Raw genomic sequence first — 20,992 nt, 5'->3', positions numbered from 1 at the left:
CATCTACCATGCTCCTTAGGGCGCTCCTCCTTTTACTGTTCCATTCCCTGCCATCTGAAATAACAATCCTCACTCAGCCACGCACGCCTCCAATACGGCCGACTCACCCTCAGCCACCTGACACTATGTCTCGCCTCAGTCTTGTCCCACAGACTTTGCGCATGGTGACCTCTGCAATGACACCCACCTCAGGCATCCAACACCTCATTACCAACTTCAATCCCTACCTCAATGACCCAGCCCTTTGGCTGGAACACTTTGCCAGCAAACCTACTCCGAACCAACTGTGCCCCTCATCTCTTAGAAATAAAAGATAAGGCACCAGATTCTGCATACGCCCTACCCGCTGCAACCTTCCCAAGCAATCACGCACACTCCCGTGCCCACCCGCTGCACCCAACAACAGCAAACCCCCCCTCTACAGAGGCGAAACTGCCTGTCATCAAAGGCGCCCTTATCAACGCTAGATCCCTCCCTGCCCACGCCTTAGACATAGCAGACCTTATAACATTGTCAGATCTTGACTTCATTGCCATAGCTGAAACTTGGCTACATGCCGCTTCCGGTCCTTCACTGTCCCTTGCCATACCACCTGGCTTTAGCATAATGCGATGTGACCGCATCTCTGCCTCCCACTCCAGAGGTGGTGACCTTGCCATTATCCATAAAATCACTTTGGACCTAAAAGTAATGACCAATACCAAACTCGAGTCAGCTGAACTATTATCAGTCAAACTCACACTAACACCCAACCAAACAGCCACCCTCCACTTAATCTACCAGCCCCCAGGCCCAGCACCCTCCTTTGTCGGCGACATATCCACCCTCCTCCTTGATAACGCCAAAACTAATTCACAAATCATCATCCTTGACGACCTCAACTTGGGACTCGGTGACCCTAAAATCCTACGGCACTTGATTTGGAAAACTCCGGCTTCACCTTGCACATCCAAGAGCCCACACATTCTAAAGGCAGACTGGCTAGCCAACTCTAATTGTAATATCAATGTCCTGGCCATTACCCCCTGCCTCTGGTCAGACCACCACATTATCACCTTTAATATTGAAGCCGCCCCCCGCATCCCGACCGCGATAGCGCCTGCGCTCCCGACCAGAAACAAAAAGGACATAACCAAAGAGAAACTCCTCCCTCTACTACTCCCTACACTTAAATCGGCCACTGATTCCTGTAACGACCCGACTGCCTTAGCTGGCATCTACAACTGCAGCATGCCAACAGCTATAGATTCTATGGCCCCCATCAAACTGAGGAAGGCCAAACCACGTGCACACTTGAACTCCTGGTTCACCCCACAGCTAAGAGTACTCCGTAAAACCAAACGCTGCGCCGAAAAGCTATGGAAAAGCCACCCTTCTGACGCGCATAAAGACTGCTTCTTCCTGGCCTCGTTCACCTACAAAGCAGCGATTATAGAGGCAAAAAAAAATCCCTTCATAATCGCATTCTGCATGCTGACTCCAACTCCAAGGAACTATTTAAGATTCTAAAAGAGCTTGAAACCCCCGTTACCCCCCTGACACCTGCATTAAAGACAGCAAATGGTGCGCCAATATTCATGCAGCGTTACTAAATAAAATCACCATGCTTCAATCTAAAATCACAGCCAAACAAATTAGCCTGAAACTGGACAATCGCCCTCCCACCTCTGCAGGGGTCCTCTCCCCCGACGTCCCAAACAGCAAACGATTTGCCTTCTCACCGCTCACCAATGCGGAGGTAGAAAACATTATCCTGAGGATCAAACCGTCCAACTGCCAGGGCGACCCCTGCCCTTCCCAAATTATTAAGGAATCCGCCCACGATCTGGCCCCATTTATCACATCCTTCATCAACACATCCTTTAAAACGGGAACCGTCCCAGACAACCTTAAGTATGCTTGGGTGATCCCCTTGCTTAAAAAACCTTCCCTCGACCCTAGCATACCTACCAACTACCGACCCATCACCACTGTCCCGTTCCTGTTAAAAATTCTAGACCGTGCCGCATACCTGCAAATCCAAGAGCACTTGGAAGCCAATAACCTCCTAGGCCTTAGACAATCTGGCTTCTGCCCCAGACACGGAACAGAGACAGCTCTACTAGACTTAAAAACCCAGTTCGAAGTGTTAAAGGACAACGGCAAACTTGCCTTTTTACTTCTACTTGACCTCTCTGTGGCCTTCGATTTGGTCAATCACCAAATCCTATGCAAGCATCTTCACTCGGCCGCCCATTTCTCACCATCAGCTACGGCCTCGATCAAATCATTCTTGAGTAAAAGATCTATGCGGTCTTCTCTCAATCTGCAGCTGCAGATCCTTCCCCGATTCACTGCGGCGTCCCCCAGGGCTCTTGTGTGTCGCCAACGCTCTAACGTTTTTACAAAACCGATCTTTGATGTACTTGACTATCTGGGTGTCTCCTATACGAACTACGCTGACGACACCCAGATACTCATTCCCATCACTGGTGACTACGTGGCTGACACTAAGGCCCTGAATGAGATCTACCTGGTCATCCAAGCCTGGATGGCACAACACCAGTTTTGCCCTAACGATGACAAGACTGAGCTCCTCATCTTGGGCACTACGCAACATCTTAGTAAACGTGAGCCATCCTACCGATCATTTATCATTGATGGCAACACCATCCAAGTTTCGAAAGACACCAAAACCCTAGGCGTCTATCTTGACGCCACTCTATCACTAGCCCGACAAACAAATGCAGTCAGATCTTCCTCAGCATACACCTGCAAACTCATTACAGCTTGCAGGCCATTTCTGACTACCCCCAACACGGTCACTTTGGCCAGAACTCTCATCATGGCCAAAATTGACTATGGGAGCGCCCTCTACCTTGGAACGAGCCAAGAGAACTTGAACAAACTGCAAATTACCCAAAATAACGCTATCAGAGCAGCCCTAAACATCCCACGAAACCACCACATCTCGGAATCCAGATCCAACCTACACTGGCTACCGGTCAAACAGAGATTTTCACTGAAAGTCTTAGGCCTCACCCACAAATGCCTAGCTAACGAAGCCCCACCATAACTCTGTAGCCGGCTATCCCGACACGCACCTACCCGCCCGCAAAGAACAGCTCAGACCCACTGCCTAACTATTCCTAGGTTCAAACTACAAAAGGCGGGTGGATCTAGCTTCCCCGTCCTAGCCTCCAAGCTTTGGAATGCCCTCCCCCTCACCATCCGATCTGAAGAATGCTTTAGCGCCTTCAAATCTAAAACCGAATCCTGGCTCTTCAACCAGCCATGAAGCCCGGACCAACCCCGGGAATCGCCTGCCCTAATCTTCGGTCTGTAAATATGTATATTGCTGTATGCCTCAAATACTTTGTACTGTTAATGTGTAGAATATATGTAATTGTATGCATGTCTAAAGTTGCACCCTGATGCCTCCTGGCCTGATGGTACGCTTTACAAATAAAACAAATACAAATACTACTGCTCACATTGACCCCTCTTGAAATAAGGCTGCCTGCTCCTCCACACTACCAAACTGTAGTTCAGACTTAAACCAAAGCTTGGGTCACTATTGCCAGGAGGCTAAGGTTGTTGTAGTGCACCCAAAGGGTACTACCCCAAATCTTACCCAACACTTGCTCAGCTCGCACTCATCTCCTCCTTCTCCCTCAGCTTCCAGTGTTATGCAGACGACACTCAACTCTTTTTCAGACTTCCTGCTGACACACTCGCAACTTCCTTCATCCCTGACTGCCTATCTTCCATCCCGGCCTGGTGCACTTCCAACAACCTCTGTCGCAATGCCAGCAAAACTGAGATCTTCCGATTGCACTGCTGCCCCATCCTTCTTTCCTTCTCTCTGGATTCGCACCTTGGGCTCTCCCTCTGCTCCTTCTTCTGAACCTAGAAAGCTTGGAGTCATCTTTGACTCCTCTTTCTCCTTCCTCCCTCACACTCGGGACATTGCTAAGAAGTCCCACTTTCAACTCTTCCTTCTCAAAGGAATTCTCCCTTTTCTCACTTTCCCCTAGAAGCTCAATGTCTCTCGAGCCCTGGTACTCTCTGGGCTTGACTATTGCAACAGCCTCCTCCTCAACCTGCCTTCTTCCACTCTGTGACCCCTTCAGCTAATCCAGAATAGAGCAGTGAGACGTATCCTTGGCTATAAGCCAAGGGACTGCATCTCTTCTGCCTAAAAAGTCCCCACTGGCTCCCGGTTGCTGCACACATCAAATTAAAATCCCTCTGCATCATCCACAAGGCTGCCTAGGGCTGGGGAACCACACTATCTGCAACTCTCCCTTATAAAATACTCTCCTTCTAGACCTCTACGTTCCACTGGCTCCAATTCCCTGTGTGTAAAAAAAAAATTCTAAAAAGAGAGCAGGAGGTTGCTCGCATTCCTCAGCTGTATACCTCCTATGGAACAGCCTCCCCCTCCCTCTGCGTCTTGAGCAGGACCTTCTTAAGATCCGAAAGCACCTCAAGACTTTCCTCTTTTCCTCGTCCTTCCCTCCACTGCTAATCTTACAGTTGCAGTGATTGGTGCCTTGGACTCTTATGCATCCCCGGGCCCCTGACCACTCACACACCATCTCCCCAGCTTCTGTCTACCCCGGGCACTTGCCTAGACACATCCTCCACATTGGAGACTCACTTTTCACCCAACACGGCTCCTGACCGCATAGCACTTACCATACCTTGCATCTCATCAGTGACTCGCCCTAGAGCACCGAGCCCCCCAGCACCAACCACCACTGCCTTCTCCTTTGCTGCACTTGCACCTTCTGAATACTCACAAGGCATAGTAGGTTCAGATGTCCCTTCCCCCATTGTATTTCTTGTATATTTTAATTGTACTGCAATCCCATGTTCCTGCCCTGTGGGCGCTTTGAAACAGAATTTCTTTGCTGTAGAAGCGCCTAACAAGCAAAAAAAAAAAAAGCCTAAATAAATGGGTCAGGGACCCGAAAGAAATAGAAAGGCAGAACTGAGATAAGAGGGTCTGGGACTCTGAGAAAATCAAGAACGAACTGCATAAAATAACCTATGTGGAACAGTACCTAGCAGGAGCGTACACCAGATATGTTCAGTCGGACATTGAGTGAAGTTGGGGTAAAGAACCCATGGGAAAAAAAAAAAAACATCTGGGTCTGGGATCCATATAAAGTTGGGTGAGACCCCCAAAAGCAAAGCATAAGGGTCAGGGACCCATACAAGAGCGATGAAACATAATCAAGGGCTGAAGCCTATAGATAGTCGACAAGAGCCTGAGAGAATATAAAAGGGCTCTGGGACCTACACAGAAGAGAAAGGAGTTTCAAAACAAGTCAGGGAGATCCCGAAACAACCCAGAGGGAACCCTGTGAAAGAGAAAGACATTTGATGGAATTCGGAGTACTATAGTCAAGTCTGGCAGGATAGTGCACCAAACTTGGTGCTACAGTTTTGAGTTGGAAGAAGCAACAGGAATATTGCTTGATACAAGCAGAATATGTTTTGTGAGAAAAAAAGTCTACAGTTAATCCTGGCAGGATAGTGAACCAGACTTACCACTTCGTTTGGAAATTGAAGACAAGAACAAAGGAGTAGAGACTCCCCCTCACCTTTGATATTTGGGAACTGTGTTTAAAGTTCAATTTTTAGTATGAAAACACAATGATCAGTTCTTTACAGGTCTACATCCATAACGACAGAAGCCTCCTTCTGGATCAAGAAGATGACCAGTTTTTCCTTAGTTTAGTGTAAGGGATGGAAATAGGTTTGGACACACGACGGTTGACTTTATACCTTACAAGACATCCTGAAAGAGTCCTTACTGTTTTAGTTGAGGCAGTGAAACCCCTTATAAAAATAGGGCAAGATAGGTTTTCCTTTTCTTTACTTTTATTATAAATGTCTTTGCCAACAAGCATGCTACCAAGGTGTCAGACTTGTACTTTTGCACCCTTACAAGAGCAAGGTGGTTAACCGCTGTCGATCCAGTTGATTAGTACTTTGTTAAAGATGTAGGTTGGATACTCCATCTAGATTTACTCAAAGATAAACGCATGCCACAGATCGCTCGTTTTAGGGCATAGCTTCCCAGTAGATTATCTATATGTTGCCTACTATCGATTGCAAATTAATGTTTCTTTCATATACTAGGGACAGAACTGCTCTGATATATCTCACAGTCAAATACATGTAACATTATTGTACTAGTATACACATTTGGATTGTGAAATGTATAATCCACTTCTGTAGTACACACGGTCTGAAGAATTTACTTACTTTAACAGCAATGCAAATGGAGACTTCTCTGATATTGGAGAGCGGTGGATATAGACGACCTTGGGACAATTCTTCTTTGGACAACTGCTCAGTCAGCGTCTATGAAACAGAAACAGATTGTTGAAAATAATGTGCGTTTGTCATATTTTTATTGAGAAAATGATAGTCGTATCTGATCAGTAGTCACATTCTAACCAATAAACTTCCCAGATTCCTAAAAATGGAACGTTTTAGCAGTACTTAAGTTCTACTTCCTTTGACCACAATATACCTGTACAAGCACACCTATATTCATGGTGCCCCAAGGACCCCACCACGTTCATTGAAAGTAAGAGAGGGATTTGAATCTTGTAAACATTGAAATGTGTTGAAAATAAAGAGTACAAGTAAAGACGGGTGAATCACTATTGCCCTGCTCGAGAGAAACAGAAAATCCGGTGAGGAAAGGCTAAGAAGCGAGAATGGTCGGAGCCCGGCAGAGGGGGATCTAAGGCCGAAAGGTTGTTACCCTGACATAAAAGAAGAGGCAAGAGTGAACCTGAAGGAGGCATTCCAGAGATGAAGCTATCACCCAAGTACTAACCGTCAAGAGGGCTCCACGCATGGTCGAGGAAGACCCAGGTGTGAAACAATCGCCCGAGAACGGACAGTCAAGAGGGGTCCGAGCACGAACGAGGGAGATCCAGGGGGATGAAGCCATCATCCAAACTTTAAATATGAAAAAAGCTGAGATAAGTCATGGGCCAGCCCAGAAGAGGGGGACCCAAGGGGTGAATCGTTATCACCCTGCAGAACTTTCATTTGGTTAAAGGAACTTTTGTTTTATTGTTGGAACACGTCAGGCCCAAAGGCAAGAGACTTTCTAATGAAACGAGACTTGGCCATTGACGGTCCTGAGAACTGCCATTTGAACTTTCGGCTTGTGATAGTGAAGCCAAAGACTGTACTGCGCTCTCATCCTACCCTGTGCTAAAACGTGGGGAAGGGAAACCCAGGCTTTCGCCTGACTTGTCATTTGAGAACACTTCTTTCTTTCTTAACATTTGTTCCACACCCTTTGTATTTAGAGTAAGGAATTGGTAATAGTTTTCTTAGTATAGGCCTTGTTGTTTGACAACACTTGGACGGCCTTATTTTCTTTTGATGGTCGACACTCATCCCCATCTTCGATTTAGGTTATATTAGGTGTTTTTCCAACCAGCACATTATTTTCATTGTTCAATAAATACCCTTGAACTGTGATCGCTTGTGTCTGTCTTGCTTTTGTCACCATGAGTTTCACAGTCACCAGTGACCCAAAATGGTGACAGTGCTCTTTTTTCACCATTTCAAGCTGGATTGTCCCTTCTGCCGTGAACAAGGTTGGGGGGGGAGGTCCTAGGTTGACTTTGGGCTTTTGCTGGAACCCTTTGTGAAGGCCGCCAAGGCACCAGTGTGTCTGATGGAGGACAAACTCTGCTGTTCTTGGTCTTCTGTTGTGCCTGTTTTTTACCAGTTCCAACTGGGAGGCTGGCTGTCTTGAAAGGACAGCCGCCATCCACGGTTTGAATGGTGCATGGGTGATGATTGGCTGGGTTCCTGCAATAAGAGGCATGGACCCTAAGACTGAAGAGAAGCTGACCACTGGGACTAAAGATGAGGAAGAGGAGAGACACCTGCAGCCACTTTGAGATGAACATAGATGACTTCTGAGTAATCACTGCTGTCAGACCCCCTTCTTCCAAGCATCAGGAAAGCCCCGTTAAGGAAGACTCTCTCCCTTAGACTGGTGGGTCCAATTAGTCTCAAGACGACCTGCATTTTGAGACATCTCACGATGAGCTGTGACCTTTACCGGCTAAAAACCACCATTACTCTGGGACCTGTCACCATTGTGCAGTGTATTGCCTTCTAAAGATCAAATCCTCCCAAAACCTTGGTGGACTCCTTCTGCACCTACAGAGAGAACGTTCCACTCCTCAAGACCCCTCACCAGAGTGCTGGACTGAGAAAGCAAGACAAATCGACTGGGCGGTAATCATTCTTCACTGGTGCTTTGAAAAGGACGCCAAATCACAGAACCATGAAGAAACCTTTGCCTAGATTCTCTTCAGTCGACTGCTGATGCAAGATCCATTCCAGTGTCCCTTCTTTCACCTGCTTGACCAAGAATCCATTGACCGGGTCTGCTGCTGTATCGTGGGGGCGTTGTGATGCATTCTCCTCTTCACGTTTAAGGTACTGTGAGACTCTTGGTAGAACTTACCTAGAGTTGCTTTGCTGTGTGCGAAACAGTGATTCCAAGTATTGTCAAGTGCTTTTACTTACCTTGCAATACTTCCAACTATTCTACAAGTGTGTACAAAGTTATGATACCTACCACTATTATCATTCTATGATTGCTGATTGATGAATACTTCAGCTGACCTGAATACAATCTTTCCCTGGCCTATATTCTAATTTAAGGTTTACCATTTAATTAAGTCATAACAGCAATAGTCCTACTGTATATATGTATAACGTTTCTCTTGCTTGAATTGAAAAGTGAACTTATCATTGCCTAGTATGTATAATAAATAACAATATATATGTATAATTACAAGTGTATAAGTATCTTCTTGACGGCTTGTGTGCTAAAAAGGTCTTTGCACCCTACTACATCCCTTTTCCCTCCTAGTCAAAGCCTGGCTGCTCGGTCATAGCTACCAAACCTTTGGGTAGTTGTTAGGACAGTTTTTCTAAAGCCCTTCCAGACTTCAGAAAAAACATATCTGACGCAGTACATAAGCTCCATTCTTAGTACAAGACTGTACCACCTTAGGCTGGGGGTAGCATGGACAGGCTTATTTTAGGAGGGAAAGAGGGCTGTTCCTTGACACAAAGAACTTGTACCATACATATGATAAAAAAAACATTGAACCACTATGCATTGTAAAAATAAAAGGGTATATTTAAATACATGTAGACCATGATAATTCTTGGGTAAGTAAGTACTATAACATCATGTAAACACAATCATAAAAACCAACTCAATACCTATGGTATGCAAACCAAGGTATAACCTTAGAGGAGCAAGAAGCAAGTCAAGGTGAGTCATCCCTAGGGTTATATATTCAGGATAGTAATATACTATTCCTGGGGAGTAAGATCAGGTTAGATATACGTTTACAATACAATCAGTATTTCAAGGGTAGTTGACCATGTCAGTCACGCAGTGACACTCCGTTATGATATCACATAAACCAACGCTGTTACAAATATACACCTTTCAACATTACTTTTTAGACCTCAGTTCGGAGCTAGTAAAACAACTTATACTTTCTGGAGGGCCCTCAATGATAGTTATGAACACTCAATAACTATTTTAGAATGCAATACGAAAAGCAGGGAACAGCAAAACCCCATTACATTTTAAGAAAGACACAATGTATTTCTAGGTAGGCAATTGACCTATTGGCACCTGACTAGCCTTTATCTAATAGCTAGTTATACCCACTACACTTTTAAGAACTTTATGAAACTATTTTAGAATAGCACCAAAGCAATTCAGATAGGCCAAACCAGGGTTACATGTTTAGATGAACAGCAGCTAATCCAGGTGAGTAAGACCTATATATTTTATAAAGGAGCCTCCAGCTACTTAAGGGTATGTATAAACCCTAAGACTGTTTTAGATCTGTATAAAGCAGACCAATGGGAAGCAAATCCCAATGTTACATTTTAAGAATGACACAATGTTATTCAAGGCAGGTAAACCCTATTGGTAAGCGTGTACACTCTTTCGGTTAAGCAATGATAAAACCGTACCCACACATTACTTTTTAGAAGGGGGTAACACCATTCAAAGTTTGTAAAAAGCAACTTGTACACTTTTTAGAGGGGCAGAATGCAACTCACAGGTAGGCATACACTTAATGACAGTTTGTACATTATTTCACAGAGATACAGTTACCACACTAACTTCTTTAGCAAGTAAGTGCTTTTACACTTGTTATACTTTCAAGGTAGAATAATTTTCTTACGGAGTGCTTCTCTAGTCTATTAATTGAGTTCACTCGGAGGCGGAAGAGGGAACCTAGTGGTCTAGGTGCCAGCTGTAGGCAGGTTGAGATAGGGTTCAGTTGAAGGAAAGCCAAAGTTCCATGGGAGATCTTCTTAAACAAGCAAGTATTCACTTTCAGAGTTAGTTAAAGTGTTCAGGAACTTCACAGAAGGCTCCCTATGTGTTCCATCATTAGGCCTGGGCAAGCAGTATGGGCAAACTCCCAACCACACGATTCACCCACTCAGCCTCACAGGATGCACACCAGACCTAAGGTAAGTATTACCCAAGCCCACATAGTACCTTAGGAGAAAAGAAGAGCTTCTGCGTGAATGCCTTCAGGAGGCAGCATCACTGGACACGGTCCCTGGATTCCTGGTCTGGAAATGAAAGAACTGGACACTGGCTGGGAACTTGACATCAGAGGAGGCATCCAGCAAAGGACTGTTCGTGGATTCTCACGGCTCTGTGAATTTAGTGCTTTTTTCTTTTACAGTAGGCAGATGTAATATGAATATTGCTGTTCAGTTTCTCTTCACTCTCTCGGTCCAGCACTCTGGTGAGGGGACTTTAGGGATTCAAATCGTGTCTCTGGAGGTCCAGCCAGAGTAGACCAAGGTTTTGGACAGATTAAGACTTGGAAGACTATGCATCACACTCGGGCTCGAGGTCCAGGGTACTGGAGATTTGCAGCCCAGCAAGGTTGTGGAGGAGCAACTACATGCCTCCGCAGGAAACCCCGCCCCCCCATCGTCTATATGTTGCAAGCCTGAGATTGTGTCGTGCTTAAAACCAACAGTTTTGCCAATTCCGCAGAGTATATTCTAAAGAAGGTATCGCTGAGAAAACCCATGTGTCCCCGAAGAGATGACCATCTGAGGGAGGAACTCCCAGAAGGAATATGAAAGAGCAGAAAGAGGAGCTGGTGATGTCACGAAAGACAAACGTGATGCCCTGAGAAGACTGGCTGAAGAAAACGTATGGACTTTATTGAAATTGATGCCGAAGTTAAGAATCAAGCAAACTCATATTTTCTGAAAGAACATTGCACGTATGACAAGCACTGCAGAAATGTAATGCAAGTAGATTAAGTAATCGAAGAAGCAGGCTAAAAGTAGTGAATAGAATGCAGGCGAAGCTGCCATTGTATAGAAGCTGGACAACAGTATCATTAATTTAGTAAGCTCAGACCCATGGAGATTAGAGCCGAAAACTTTGTTGCAGCATGAATTAGCTGAAATAGTGGAAGAGTCTGGAAGGGCTGTCTGGCATGGTGTCAAAGCTGAAGCAGCCAAGGCCAGTTATCTATTCTTGAAGGTGGTGAACGTGAGATGCTGAATCATCCCTTGTTAAGATGCAAAGAAAGAACACCATGAGTGCCACGTTTTGTTCATTTAAGACATTTAAATCCAGCAAAATGGTCCACATTGTGGTCACCTTTCATGTGAGCCAAGGATGAAAATAGAGTTGAGTGTGGAGTTCTAGAACAATGATAGTGAAAGCCTGTACTCCCTTATATTCCCAGAGACAAGAATACTCTGCAAGGCCAAGTTCAAAGACAATCTTCATGGCCGAAGGCATGGGTGGTGATAGAGGATGGGCTACTTGGTTGGGGCGGTACAGTCAAGTCCACCTCCTGGCACCCAGGGTTGAGCTTACGTGCTGCTAAGTGAGCCGAATGCTCCAGAATGGCATGAGAGTGTCACTCAATTGTAGAGGGTTATATAACGGAGGGTGTTCTAGTTTAAGAGCCAATAATATACTATGTACTTGATAGTGTTGAAGATGATCTGTTGTTAGAGGTAGGCATAAGTTATACTCCAAGCTACCTACATACAGGGAATCTACATGGGTCTCGGGCGGAGACTTCAACTGTACTCTTGATCCTACCCTGGATAGGTCAGACAGGACACACAAGAAGCCCGCACCACCAGCCATAACCCTTGGCTCTGTCTTGTGGGACCTCAGACTGGTAGATGTCTGGAGAGAGACACATGGTGAAACATGGGGGTACTCACACTTTTCAGCTTCACATGCTGTACATATTCAAATTGATAACATTTTTACTGGGAAAGAAAATGTGGGAGAACTCGCACAAATAGAGTATATGGCCAGACACTCTCTAACCATGCACTCCTAATAGCAACATGGCAGGGCACAAAACAGAGATCCAGATTACCTACCTGGTGGCTGAGGCTTTCCTGGACGACACCTTTAATGATTATTACACAAACAGATCAGGGAGTATTTTGTCTCCAACACAGGCAGTGTAGCACAGGCAAGCACCTTATGGGACGCATTTAAGGTAGTCATACAGGGGGAGAGGAAAGATGGAAGATTTTAGGAAAGAAATATTAATAAGTCTAGAAGTGACTGAGGGTGACAGAGCATTGAAGGAAAGCATTGGAGAAGAGGCAGGGGGAGAGCCAAAGGAGTTAATAAGACTGAGGCAAAAATGTATTGGGGAATGGGAAATACAGGGTAGACTGGACTTTGCAAAATACACACAAAGGCTGCTGGCGGAGGGAGACAACCCAGGGAGATTGTTAGCATGGTTATGTAAACGGGAAGAACCAAGAGACATGATCAGTGCCATAGTAGATGAAAGCGGAGACGTAGTCAGGACACAATGTGGGATCAATGAGGCAATAGAGAGATTTTATACATTTCTATACTCTAAGGACACAACCGAAGCGGACCGAAATGTGGTTGATGCAGTGGCCCAACTGCATTTGCCAAGATTAACAACGAAACAGGCGTGTTAGGCAAGATCGTATGCAGTACCCTGTGGGAGACTGCACCAGCCTTGTCCTCTTGCAATAGTTAACCCAACCTTTGGTATAAGCATGTACTACATAAATTGGTAGAGTGACTGAGCAGCCAGGCTCATTTCAAGAGAGGTCAATGTAAGCTGCAGGGTTGCAACAGAGTTTCTGTGACAAGTATCTAATTAACACTTACACTCAAGGTTTCTTGAAACAATTATTCATTAATTTACCAGTCAGTTTTAAAATAAGCCTTCTTTAGAAGGGAGCAAATATGGAACACTTAAAAATACTTCAAAACAGAAACTCTCAGTTTCAGTAAATCAATAGATCCCCTTTTGGGATGGGGCACACACTTCCTACACCCTCAGGTGACTTCAATAGCTAGGACACCGTGGACATTGATATATCACTGGTACAATTAGAACAATACTGAGTTTGGTGTCAAAAAGGAAAAGGTTAGGGAAGGGACAATGGTTAACAATTTTCTCTAACAGGTAAGCAGTTTTGACTCCCCCCCCCCCCTCGCACCCTCTGGCTCCCCTCCAATGCAATGTCGATTAACCCTTTCCCAGATATACAAGTATAGAATGTATGACTTTATTGAGGGACAGATCAAAACACAAAGTCAGAGGTTAGAAGAGTCTTTAGGGAGCCAGGACAGCCAATATCAATTGAGCAAAGTCTAGGGCAGCTGAGGAACTTCTTGAAGGTAAGTAAAAAAAAACCTTGCACAATGTTATGGAGAGATTTTGTTGAAAAAGAAATTGCTGTTTGGCCACAAGCTGGGAGGCTTGTGAAAGGCAGTGCTGCAAGCAACTCTGCAAAAGGCAGCTAATGCTAGTCTCAACTGAGAGCTAACAAGCTACACAACAAGAGGCAAGTACCCCATAGTTTACAGTACCTTATGCCTGAAGAAATTGGTTCCAGCAGGCTTCTGTTCCGGTTGTAGTATGGCAGATCCTGTTGTTCCTGGGCCTCAGTCATGGGGACAAGAGGGAGGATGTCTGGGGACTCCTGCGCTACGATTTGAAGGTCGGCGGCAGCAATGGGCAAAGTTCAGATCAGCGGCACTTCGCAGTTTCAACTTCTCGTGAATAGCATCACTGTGGTTATCGGATACCTTCTGGGCTTTCCTTGCTTCTGGGGTCCAGCACTCTGTTTAGGTGGCTCGGGCTTGGTTAGTCCTGCATCAAGGGAGTCCGGAGGATCTTCCTGGAGTTTGGGTCCGACTTAAAAACAAAGCACTCAATTCTGGTGTTCCTCTCCCTGGCACTCGGTTCCTGCAACAGCAGATTGAAGCACAGCCAGCAACAAGAGGATTTGCAGGTCTTCTCTAGTTGAGGCACATTCGGAGCTCACACACTGCAGCAGAACTTCACTGGGCAAACCAATGATCCAGGAGTTGCAGCAAGCGTCTCTTTCAAGTTCTTCTTCGGATGCCTTCGTCCAGTGGTCGACTCTGCCTTCCTTGCAAAAGACCTCACCTTTTATGCAAGTCTCTCCCATTCATTTGTAGCCTAGTTGTCACTCTCACAGCAGGGTGGCTGTTCTCCAAGGTCAGCCAGCCAGCCAATCACATTTGGGTGCATTCCAGTAACCAAGGAGACTATGAACAGAGTTTCGAGAACCTCCCTCGCTTCTTACCCCCCACGACACGCTGGAGCCAGAGGCAGGCTTCACCAGTGAGTCCTGCCAAAGACAAAATGAACAATGGGACCAAACCTGGTTTGGCACGCAGAGTAAATCTCAAGGACTTTTCCAGCAAGAAATTGGGAAAAAAGAAGACCGGCCGATTTTGACAAAAAGGGCAACCATGAGTGCTATACTTCAGCTGCGAATGCAGCCCGCTGTAAAAACACGCATTGGTAGAAAAAGTAAACCACTGCCACCAGCCATTAATTGTAGAAAGGGTAATATAAAATGTTACACGAGAAGATAGACAAAGTGGATACTAAGTAAACCCTCCAACACACTATTGTAAGATAGTGTGTGCTGGGTCTATAAATTAAAAAAGGTAAGTAAACTCAATTTCACTTTACTGCTCTTGGAAACAGCTCCCCAAGAGAAGGTATTTAAACCTTAGCAGAAATTCAAAGGATTTCTATGTGACACTGCACTGAAGCTGCTGTGTGTCACAATGTAAAAAGATGATGCCTGTGGAGTTTGTCAGACTCCAAAACCAAAAGAAACCCAGAGTCCAAATCAAATAAAAATGCACGAGAGAGTGGGAAAAGGGTCTCACTCTCTTCAGGATAAAAATTAAAATCCTAATGTCCAGCAAAAGTGCTGGGGGTCTCTAAGGTAGAAGGAAATTAGCCCATTTCTGAGCATTCTCCCTAACACACGTACCCCCAGACTAATGGACAGGAAGATTAGAATCAATTATAGTGCCAATTCTGAAGCCAGGGAAATGCCCACTGTCAATGGTAAACCAGGATTGCACCATTTTACCGGCAGTGCTGGCAAACAGGCTCAAGAAGGTAATAGGGGGTTTGGTCCATGATGACCAGACTGGGTATGTCCAGCGGTGCAATCCTTTGTGGAATCTGCGGAGGCTACACCATGTGATAGACGGCACAAACCAGAGGGAGGTAGACTGTGCGATAGCCTCGCTTTATGCAGTGAAGGGCTTCAACTCTCCTCGTTGGGACTGGCTACTGGTGACCCTAGAATGCTTTGGGGGTCGGTAGGGCCTTCCAGAGTTGGGTAACATTGATTTATTTGCAACCCATGACAAGAGTAAGAACTGGCAGACAAGACAAGTAGAGAGTTGGGAGGTTCATAAGGGCACTAAGCAAGGTTGCCCACTGTCGCCAAAGCTGTTAATTTTGGCATTGGAGCCATTGATGTGTTTCTCAAGGAAGAGTATAAAGAAACTAGGATAGTGATAGATGGGGCAGCACATCCAATCTCTCTGAAAGCAGAGGAATTATTACTATATATGAGCCGGCCAAAGATAACCTTCTGCACCTGCTAGACATTATCGACCAATTTGCTATGCTGTCAGGGATCAAAGTACCTGCCTGTTCCATTAGCGGTACTCTGAGGTTTCTGCAGAGCACAATTACTGCACTTAGACCTACAGCGGGTGATTGACACCTTTTGCTACTTAGGCATAAATGTGTGGCACAGCCTCAAAGACATGCACAAGAACAATACAATGAAGGCTGTGGAAGGGGTGAGGAACTCTATGAGGTTCTGGGAAAGTCTACCCTTGGGGATGCCGGGAAGGGCACACTCCTGAAAATGGTGGTACCCCCCGTCTCTTATATTACTTCACCAATATTCTTTACAACATAACCAAAGCTTTCTTCCAGCAGGTAGACACGATAACTAGAACATTACTGTGGAAAGTGGTGGGGGGACAGGACTGCCCTGGGCACCCTGCAGAGGGACTACAAGGTGGGCAGGATAAGATTGTCCTACTTTGAGGTCTATTATCTGGCAGGGAAACTGTAATTTGCAGTGATCTGGCTGGGAGATGAGGTCTCGCAGTACACCACGCTGCTGCAACCAAAGCTGAAGAGTATTCCTTTAAAAGATATTCTCTGGGTAGAGGACACTCATTTAATCAGAGCCTCCGGGCTACTGAACTTGGGCAGTGAGACATGGCGCAGGGCATGGAAACGTCTGGGAGTAAGGGACCCCTGCTCCGTGCATGTCCCTTTGAAAGGAGTCATTGGAGAAGCACACAGCATGGTGGGACAGTATAGGAAGCAATGGGAAAGCAAAGGGCTAGCTATGGTGGGCGACAATGCGAGACGACAAAACAACGGACCCTGGTGAGCGAACACGGCATTCATGAAGGCCAATTTGTTGTACTTGGGAATGGCCCAAAGGATCAGGTGGAAGTGGGAGAACCCGCAGGCGAAGATGATAGCATATTAAACATTAGACACTATGTACGATGCATCAGAAGGAGGGCACATGGTCTCTAGATTGTATGATTTGTTCCTGGGCAATCTAGGTACAACAGTTTAAAGTGCAAGGCAAATGGGCACAGGGAGTGTTCAAAGACTAACAACTGTATGTAACGGCCCAGGCGTATACGACACCACAGAGGTTATCATATATAATGGGGAGAGGGATCAGGTTTGCCCGAGATGCACACAAGAAGGTGCAGACATGATGTATATATTCTGGACCTGCCTGCAGATTCAGAAAGTTTGGGGGGGAGGTGATGGAGAGAGAGCAGACAAGGGGGGCATCCAGATGCATTAATGGCCCCCTGAATATTGCTTGCTAGGGTTGTTCCCAAGAGGCGGGAGACAAAATGCTCATATCACCAAAACGAAAGAGTTGGTCTGCCTACTCGCGAAATGCAGGAATGCAATGGCCTGGAAAACTGCAGAGGGTCCGAGGCTTGGTGGGCAGACCTGAAGAGATGGTCACTAGCGGAAATTGTAGTATGGCATAAAGCACCCAAGAGAGGAATACATTAAAGAGGCGCCGGGGTGAAGGCTTGGAATGCATTGATACATATTATGTTTTCCTCTGATGGAGGCAAGTCTAGTGGGACTGAACACAGCAAGAGGGGGGAGTATTCAATGAGCTAGACCCCTTGAGAACTGAACAAAGTGCACATGGTAGTACATGAGAGGGCTTCAATAAGAAGTCGTTGAAAAGGAAGGAGGAAACTGGGATCATGAAGAACTATAATGCCCAAAATGTCTTGCATTTGACGTATGCCCACAGAACTGTAATGACATAACTGAATCTGTCTTTCTGTTAGTTTATTCTTGGTTAATAAAAATTGTTTAAAAACTTGGGGCCTTCCTTTTTTTGCATTACTAGCATGGTTCTTTGTTAGCCCTTCTTCTACCATTCTTGCAGGGGGAGGTCAGTGTGTGTGTTTTGCATTTGTTGGGAACCCTTGGGTATCCCCACCTAGTGTCTGGGCAGGCAGGAAGTTTGGGAGGAGTTTTCCACCCCCCCTGTCTCTTGTCTGCCAGAGTGCCTGAATAAGACCAGCTCCTACTGGGGGTCTGGCTGTCCTCAGTGGCCAGCCAAACGCCCCTTTCTGTAAAATGCTTGAGAGAGATTGCAGAGGAGTGTGTGCTACAACTGTATAAAAAGGTGAGGCTTCTAAAGTGAGAAGCAAGTCGACCACTGGAAGCTGAAGCAACCGTAAAAGACAAACAGAGCCGCCTGCAGACCCTTTGCAACATGTTGGCCACTGCGGTCCAGACCCAGTTTTCTATGACAGAGGAGCTCTGAAGAGGACGACTCCTTCCCTTTGGCTGGTGAGAACAACCAGTCCCAAGACGAACTCTAAATTGAGCCATATCCCGAGGTCCTAGGTGTTTGCAGAGCTGCGGAACCCAAATACCAAGAGACCTGCTGCACTTTTCGAGTGCATCATCATGGAGAAGCCGAATCCATCCCGTTTTTGCTGAACCCATAAGGACCCTCCAGAGATCTGATCCAACTCACCCAGACCCCCTCATCAGAGTGTTGGACTGCAGGAAGCAAAGAAGATTGATCGCCCTGTCAATATCCTTTGTTGGTGCTGCAGAAAAGGCACAGAGTGAGCCAAGATGTTGCCGAAAGTCGTGCCCCAGGTCTGTCCTCAAGACTGCTGCTGAGAGACCCCATCCATTGTACTGCCTTCAGTCATCAGACCAAAGAATCTGGAGGTCGGGTCCGGAGCAGCAACATCGTGGAGCATCCAGTTCAAACATTTTCTTCTAACCTAAGGTACTGTGCGTAAAAAAGTATTGCTCACCCGATGCCAAGACGTCGCTGTTGGAGTGCGCCTAGAGGTGTACAGGGTCACTCCCCTTACCTCCGCCTCAAGCTGCTGTTTGTGTCCCTTCATCGAGTCCTTTACAAGATCTCTCTTGTTAGTTGTTAACTTGCTGCTTCTATAAGACTATAGACTGGAGGAAATCCACAGGAACTCTTCATATTCTGCTGAGTGTAAAGACTTGGAGCCCTCTCCGAACTGCCTTTAGATAGGGTTGTGTTTTGGGACTTAAAAGACTTACTGGGCAAAGAAACCCTTGCTAGAACCTTAAACCAGGCTAATATTAACCCAACTAACCATGTTCCTCCCTTTAAGTGACTTTACTATTTGTGTTCCCAGAATAAATTCATTACTGTATGAACTGTTAGAATCCGCAGGTGAGCGTTAGAACTGATAATATAACAATGTCTTTTCCCTGTCTAACGTTGCTACAAATGTAACCGCGAACAAAATTAAAAATGAAAGTTCCCTTTGAAGTGTATTCAAGTATTCTGAAGTGTTCTAGTGTAAACATCAAAAGTATTTGAAGTGAATCTGGTGACTATATAACAAATACATAATTGTATATAAATTATAAGTGTAAGAGTGTATTTGGTGTGCATGTCTAACTAAGGTTCAGTGTACTTACTTGCAGCTCCCATCTTCCTCTTAAGATAAGCCTGACTGCTCTGCCAAGGTCCTGAGTTAGTACAGACGGATACTAAGATTTGGAGATCTACAAACCACTGGGATAGCTTACTAAAGTCTTACCTCCAAGTAGGACTACAGGAAAATTCCTCTAACATGACCATGGGTGAACTTTAGTAAAAATCAAAAACAATGATGATGACAATTTTTACTGGAAGAAGACTCTCTTCATAGAGTTATATCAGGGCACTTGTTTGGCACACAATCCCATTCAAGAAATGATTTACAAACACTTTTTGTAGGTTCCTGGTATCATAATCTTCCATCAAATGATACTTAAGTTTGTGAGCAACTACAACATTTCAGGTGGGTTTGAATTGTTAATCCCATACACAGTATTCAATCTTTTGATATTTCCGTGAAAGGATTCCAAGGGGAATGGGGTGAGCTATACGCATCCTCTGCCATTACAGACCTCAACAAGACCTTCAACCTTACATTGACTTACCGTCAATATTTTCTTTTAACAGATTACCTCAGCAGCCTTCCTCTTTTCATCTTACATTCACTTTTCAGACACAAGACTGCACAGTAATAAGGTAACAGTTTGTAGTTGTCATCTTATATAAAAAGAACAAGAAGTGAAAGAAAACTACTGACTTGGCTCCTTGGAAGGCATTTCTAATTTAGTACACAGTTCAATATATTGACAACTGCAATATGTAACGTTTTGAACCGAGAACCACGATGTTGTGAAAAAAGCAGACACATTGCCAACTTGTTATTAGGGGACAAAGTGGTAATTCTCAATGGCGAAGACGGTACTGCCCAGGGGATTAATCAAGAGACCTGAAAACTTTACTTTAAAACAAACAACTGACAAAATGTTTACAACTATACAGCCCTACAAAGGTCACACAGGTAGGCCTACAAAGGTCACACAGGTAGGTGCTTGACAATATATAGGTTTTCTACAGTGAAGTTTGGAGTGAAGACAATGATGGGCCTGGACGTGTTAGGAGTAAACTTAATGTAAACAAACCAAGGCAATAATTATGTCAATCAAACAAAAGTAGTGTGTGCGGATTAGGGATTCCTTTTGGTAACATGAAAAAAATTAGAAATTGGGAGCAAAGCATTAGGACTGTGTAAGTCTGGCAATGTCTGTGGAGTATCACACAAGTTCAATGCTGGGGCGATACAGTATGCATTTCTCAACGGATTTGCATTGAACATTTATAGCAGTATCTTGCAATTTACTCTATTTCTGGAAACCTCCTTGTTATGTAAGAATTGATGCAGTCACACTGTGTGGGACTACACAACACTTATCTGCTTGGTATTAGGCAACCCACCTTTTGGTATAGGTCTGTACTACACAAGTTGGTAGTGTGGGTAAATGTGAGCTGTAGAGCTGTACAAATGAAATACGTAAATACAATTGGCCAAGCAACACTTACACTCAAGGTTTCAGTTATAGTTATTTATTTAACATCAATTTTTTAAATAAGCATTCTTTAAAAAGCCAATTTGTGTAACAATGTAAATATACTTTAAAAATACTTTTCAGAA

At 45.0% G+C, this 20,992-nt stretch overlaps 1 protein-coding gene across 1 annotated transcript in view; it reads right to left on the bottom strand.

Annotated features, from left to right (window-relative positions):
* ME2 (malic enzyme 2) overlaps positions 1–20,992 on the bottom strand; it is a 426,330-nt gene that overhangs the window by 76,690 nt on the left and 328,648 nt on the right. The window contains exon 15 of the mRNA XM_069626976.1: positions 6,259–6,357. Within this exon, the coding sequence (XP_069483077.1) occupies positions 6,259–6,357 (99 nt within the window). The remainder of the gene's footprint in view (positions 1–6,258; positions 6,358–20,992) is intronic.

This window comes from Ambystoma mexicanum, chromosome 6p (genome assembly GCF_040938575.1).
Source record: "Ambystoma mexicanum isolate Mex_15411 chromosome 6p, UKY_AmexF1_1, whole genome shotgun sequence".
Taxonomy (NCBI): Eukaryota; Metazoa; Chordata; class Amphibia; order Caudata; family Ambystomatidae; genus Ambystoma; species Ambystoma mexicanum.
This window is presented reverse-complemented; position numbering and strand designations above follow the sequence as displayed.